Here is a 5998-nt window from a genome sequence, read left to right on the forward strand (position 1 = left end):
GGGTAGCTCACTCCATGAGGGACAGATAATATACAATTTCTGAGAGGCCAAATTATTGTTTCCTTGCACATTGCCTATTATGTTCAGACAAATGACTTGAAAATCAATGGGAACTTGGCTTACAAAAGGCATAAATTAAGCTTCAAATTCTGTTAAATTGTGGCAGCTCTCCGGAAGCTAATTTCGCTTATTTATTGAAATAATAGACTTCAAGAGATAGTGTGAAGCGTTCGAACATGTAGATGGCCTGCTGTCTGCCTACAAAGAGTCTATAATCTGGTAGAGGAGACAGGGCATGCATACTACTAGTTATAATGCTAGACACAAGGGTGAGATAAATGTCATTTACAGGCTCCACACTTCTTTCTGAGAATTCACAGGCCAGTGAGTCATTTCCAGTTGGGGGTAAGCAGGGTAGGCTTTTCAAGAAAGTGGGTGTAAGCAGCGTTGAAGATGGTTTTTCTTGATCTTTCAGAAGGGGTCAAACTTCCCAAGTATAAACTTTCTTAGCCCCCGTAGCCCTTTTCATATCTGTTATTTACCCTTATTTTCATGGTTATTAATGAATTCTGTTGCCCTTTCTAGACGGATTCTGCTCACCATAATATTCCTGGAAGCTGGTACGATGCTTGGTTCACAGAGGTTCTTACTATGTATCTGTTGGATAAGAAACATGGAGACAGTTGTCATTGCCCCTAAGAACTGAGGCCTAAGAAGCTCATCAATTTGCTGATGGTCTCAGGAGTAACATGTGGATTCGGTCCTAGGTTGAAGTATATAGAATATACTTTTGTACCTACTCTGTATTTAATAAAACCAAAATTTACAAAGACAAGTATCATATGAATTGCATTTTCCTTTCTCCCTCTATCAGTAGAGAGCTTCTCTCTGTCTATCTGTCCTTCTCTCTTTTGCTCTCCCAACTCCATTTCTTTCCTTTCATGGAAAACATGGTAGAATAAAGACTTGGACTCAATTTTCTTCTTCTTTCTTTCTTTTTTTTTTTTTTTTAAAGATTTTATTTATGTATTCGACAGAGATAGAGACAGCCAGTGAGAGAGGGAACACAAGCAGGGGGAGTGGGAGAGGAAGAAGCAGGCTCACAGTGGAGGAGCCTGATGTGGGGCTCGATCCCATAACGCCAGGATCACGCCCTGAGCCGAAGGCAGACGCTTAACTGCTGTGCCACCCAGGCGCCCCTCTTTTTCTTTCTTTTTTTCTTTTTTTAAAAGATTTTATTTATTTATTTGACAGAGAGAGAGACAGCCAGGGAGAGAGGGAACACAAGCAGGGGGAGTGGGAGAGGAAGAAGCAGGCTCTCAGCGAAGGAGTCAGACGTGGGGCTCGATCCCAGAGTGCTGGGATCACGACCTGAGCCAAAGGCACACGGTTAACGACTGCGCCACCCAGGCGCCCCATGTACTCAATTTTCTGACAATTTATTCTCATAATTTGACTTTGATTGCTTCCTTCTCTGTTTCTTTTTTATTTTACTTCTCTTTTCTGTCTACATCTTTCATAACCATCCCTAACTATTGGTGCTATTCTGATGGGTGGTGATCTTAGGACAATGAGTGGAAGGAAGGTCTCACGTTTTTAAAATCTAAATAAGATATGTTATCAATTAACCTAGAGGTATGTCTACCAAAGATGCATTAAAAACCCCTCTGTGAACTGGAAATCATGTACTTTAGTAAAGACAAAGTAGTCTAGACATTTCTGTGATTTGAAGGACAAAATGAAGTATACGTGCATGGGAAGGGGGCAATCAGAACATTTTGGTAAAAATACACTTCACAAAATCCTCTGGATGAGTTATTTTCTTTCCTGAGAGTTAAGGCTGTTCCCAGAGCGGAATATGGATGTAACATGGCTGCTTACTGGAAGAAAATCATTTTGCGAGCTATCAGTTGAGGTACTTTCATCTGTAAATAGTAACAGGCCCAAGTCAAAATGCCTTAAATGATAAGATGTATTGTCTTACCTAACAGGAATTCTGAAGAGAATGCTTCCAGAATTGGTGAACTCAAGAACTCCCACCATAATGCACCCAGGTTTCCCCCTCGCCACTTTCCTTTCTGCCGTCAGCAACTTGCTGGCCTTTGTCTTCAGGTGCTCCCTCGTTCGGTTCCAAGAAGAGAGGAAATGGCGGTGCCACAGCTCCCGCCCAGCGGTCATCACATCCTTATCCCACAATGTCCTTTTTAAGAGTAAAGAAACCTTCATAAGAGGCTTCCCCAGATTTCTCCTCACATCAGAGCATCTAGAGTTGGATCATGGATGTGCTCTTAAACCAACCAACGATGGAGAGATGGGACCATTGTGACAAATTTAGAAGGATCAAGAATTGCCTGGTTCTTGAGGAGGGGTGATGAACTGACCATCAGAATCAAAACAGGGCTCTGCAAATATGGAAGAAGAGGAAAGACTGGCAGTTGCCTCTATGCATGTGCCTCCTTGATTCCAAGGAGATGTGCAGAGAGAAACCGATGAAAAATAAAACCCTGGCTTGGTTTCTCCCCCAGAACAATCTCTTGAAATGAGCTAAGGCTATTCTTCAAATATGTGTTGTTGCCCAAACTTTCATGATGGGTGTACACAAAGTTGTCATGGTGTCGTAATCTCCCTGCAAAGTCATGTTTATTTTCAGATGGGCTGTAAAAATAGCCCATCTGTTCTCACACGGAAGAGTGATATCCATGTGTGATATTTACAAAAGCAGGCACAACATCCGTAGCAAAGAGTCACATAGTAGGCATAAGCTTTCTTTCATAACCTATGCCACTTTCCTCTTAGGGAATTACCTCTCACCCATGGAATGATGTCTTGATGGGACTGCAAATGAAAGCTCCCTGCCAATCAGCCAAGGGGTGACATGTGGCCAGAGCAAAACCGATTTGACCCTCCATGTCAGGACTTTGATTTATAGTTACGATGATGTACTGGTGGAAAAAAACTGACTTGGGCTTATTCATTCCGGCAGCAGATTTGAGTCATTCCTGCTTTCAGACGCCCCCGTACACCTGGAACTCCCACCAAACTGCCGTGGTTCTGAGCCTGGTTCTCCAACCTTCCCTCTGAGTCTGTGAGCTACCAATAATATCCTTGCAAAAAGATCATTTTCCTGCTTAACTTTCCAGACATGGCTTCTGTTGCCTGCTGAATATAATACATCTAACATCTATTTTATTTCGTAAAGTCAGGATGTCTGCGCTGTAGGAAATCTTAGAGATCATCTGGTTAACGCCCTCATTTCACAGCTGAGGAAACCAAAGCCTGGGAGGTTGAGGGTTTCAGCCAAGTTCATTTCACAGACTGTCTGTGACAGAACTGAGATTAAGACAAGGTCTCCTTTACCCAGGATCCTGGAGTCCACTTTTTATTTTAATTCCTTTTTAGTACAAACCACAGCCTCCTCTGTCTCTTCTCTTTCTCTCTGCAATGCTTAATAGAAAATAGTGGCCTAAAAATCTTTATTCCCCCCTCCCCCAACTGACAACTTGCTTTGTATAGTTTAAAAACTTGTTTCAGAGATAGCCCTTTCTGGGATTTGGCATCTGGTAATGACAGGCTTCAGTTTATATCCTTATATGGAGCCTTGATTCTTCCCAGCTATCTTTAAATGTTTATTTTCCCCTTACATGAAAATAATGTTGGGAAAGGAAGTGGTATGCTCTAGGAAAGTGTATGGGCTGGGGTTCTCAAAGTGATTATTTACCACTTCCAAGTCTGATTTCTAGCTGTGTCCACCCGGGGAGAGTCTTCCTTCACGAACATTAAAAAATACATCTCTGATCTATTTCTTTTTCAGTTGCTTTAGGGCAGTCATAGTGCATACGGTCATGCCCAAAGGGCCAAATGTTGGGGTAGGAGTTGGGGAGGGGATTAATAATGATCCAGTTGTCTCCCCTTATCTGTGGGGGGTCTGTTCCAAGCCGCTCAGTGGCTGCCTGAAACCATGGATAGTACTAAATCCTACGTATACTATGTTCTTCCCTGCACATATATACTTCAAGTTTAATTTATAAACTAGGCACAGTAAGAGTTTAACAACAATAACTAATCACTGAGAACACTTATACCAATTACTATAATAAAAGGTATGAGAATGCGGTCTGTCTCGAAATAACATACCATCCTGTACTCACTGCACTCACCTTTCTTCTTGTAATGGTGTGAGATGCTAAAACGCCTCCTTGATGAGATGAAGTGACGTGAATGACCTAGGCCTTGTGATGTAGCGTTAGGTTCCTTTTGACCTTCTGCCCATTCATCGGGAGGATCGTCTGCCTCCAGACCACTGGTAACTGATCCCAAGGAAAGTGAAACCCTGGATAAGGGGGAACGACTATAGCACTAATTAGGTGCCAGCCGCTACTGTAAGCACCTAGCAGGGATTAGTTAATCGGTTTTGTCTCATAACACTCATAGCTGTACCTTCTACCTCCCTTTAGGAGAGTTCCAACGCACAGTAACAAACTAAAACATGTGCCATGTCCCTATAGTTAAAAAAATGTAAGGGTGTCTGGGTGGCTCAGCCGGTTAAGCATCTGCCTTCGGCTCAGGTCATTATTGCAGGGTCCTGAGACTGAGCCCTGCACTGGGCTCTCTATTTAGCAGGGGAGGGGATCTGCTTCTCCCTCTCACTCTCTCTCTGTGTGCTCACTCATTCTCTCTCTCTTTTAAATACATAAAAAAAAAAATCTTTAAAAAATGTAAAGAAAAAGGTTTACTAATGGTTAAACACAGTTCTCAGGAAAATCTTTTTCTTTTTCCTTCACAATTATCCCTAAATGCCAGTACTGAATCAGAAGGTAAGGACTATTATCAATTACCCTGATTTACAGGTAAAAAAATTAAGGCAAAGAGAGGTTAAGTAACTTACTCAAGGTCAAACAGCTATTAAGTGGCAGAGTCGAGGGGAGCCTGGGTGGTGCCGTGGGTTAAGCCTCCGACTCTTGGTTTAGGCTCAGGTGGTGATCTCAGGGTTCTGGGATCAAGCCCTGCCTCGGGCTCCACACTCAGAGTGGAATCTGCTTGAGAGTCTCTCTCAAATAAATTAATAAATCTCTTTTAAAAAGTGGCAGAGTTGAGATTCGAACCCAGGTAGTCTAGGTTTCAAACTCCATGCTCTTAACCCTCTACTCTGTTGCATCTTAGTCATGGAATATCTCTTTATGTAGGGAGTAGTTTCTTTCTCTTAGGAAAAAAATTGTCCAATACAGACAAATGCCTTTCATAAACACTTCTAACAGGGGGTTCTGTATCATGAATCCCTGTGTTTCAACAATGCTTGGAGGGTACACCACAAATAATACTCTCCCACAAGAACTGCTATGGCGCAAATGCTTCTCTTGTGTCTACCCATGTATCTAAGTACCTCCGCGGAACTGAATTTTTTTGTAGCTGTGAGAAGATTTGCACAGAAAGAAGCTTTTGGCTCTAGATGTTCATAAAATAGGCTCAACAAATAATTGTTTCATCGATTACTTAAAAGAGTTAAAATCGTTTCACTCATCTCACCATCCCCTATGGTGAGAGATAGCAATGACAATGCAAAAAACACCCAAATATTGATGAAGAAAGGCTGTGAATCAAGTACCTGGAATGTCCCTTTCTGCTTACTGGGTTCAAAACATATTTTTCGACTTGAAATTTGCTACCCAGAGACAGGAAATCATCTCTATTCCCCTCCCTATTTTGGCAAATGGACAATATAGGTTTTATTTTTAAACAGTGTATCATAACAAAGTTCCACCATGTCAAAACAAACCAACAGTGCTTAATAATTACATCATAGCAAGGTTTTTTTCCTTATTTTATTCTTTATTCAGAATGAAAAATTTAGTAGGAAAAAAAGGTATTTTATAAACTTTTTATTTTATTCTAGCTATCTAAATAACAGACTAATACTAGAAGAAAAGTTCTCCATTATTCAGTAATTGTTGCTTTTTTTACAGAACAATTAGATTAATGTGAACAAAAAGTTTCTTTTTCA

At 41.3% G+C, this 5998-nt stretch overlaps 1 protein-coding gene across 3 annotated transcripts in view; it reads left to right on the plus strand.

Annotated features, from left to right (window-relative positions):
• TMEM156 (transmembrane protein 156) overlaps positions 1 to 2524 on the plus strand; it is a 50556-nt gene extending 48032 nt beyond the window's left edge. For all 3 annotated transcript variants that reach the window (XM_040625123.1, XM_040625122.1, XM_040625121.1), the window contains one exon: positions 1992 to 2524. In XM_040625123.1, the coding sequence (XP_040481057.1) occupies positions 1992 to 2326 (335 nt within the window). In that variant the 3' untranslated portion in view covers positions 2327 to 2524. The remainder of the gene's footprint in view (positions 1 to 1991) is intronic.
• Positions 2525 to 5998: the final 3474 nt, after the last annotated feature.

The sequence above is a fragment of the Ursus maritimus genome, unplaced genomic scaffold (genome assembly GCF_017311325.1).
Source record: "Ursus maritimus isolate PB19 unplaced genomic scaffold, ASM1731132v1 scaffold_8, whole genome shotgun sequence".
NCBI classification, from domain to species: domain Eukaryota; kingdom Metazoa; phylum Chordata; class Mammalia; order Carnivora; family Ursidae; genus Ursus; species Ursus maritimus.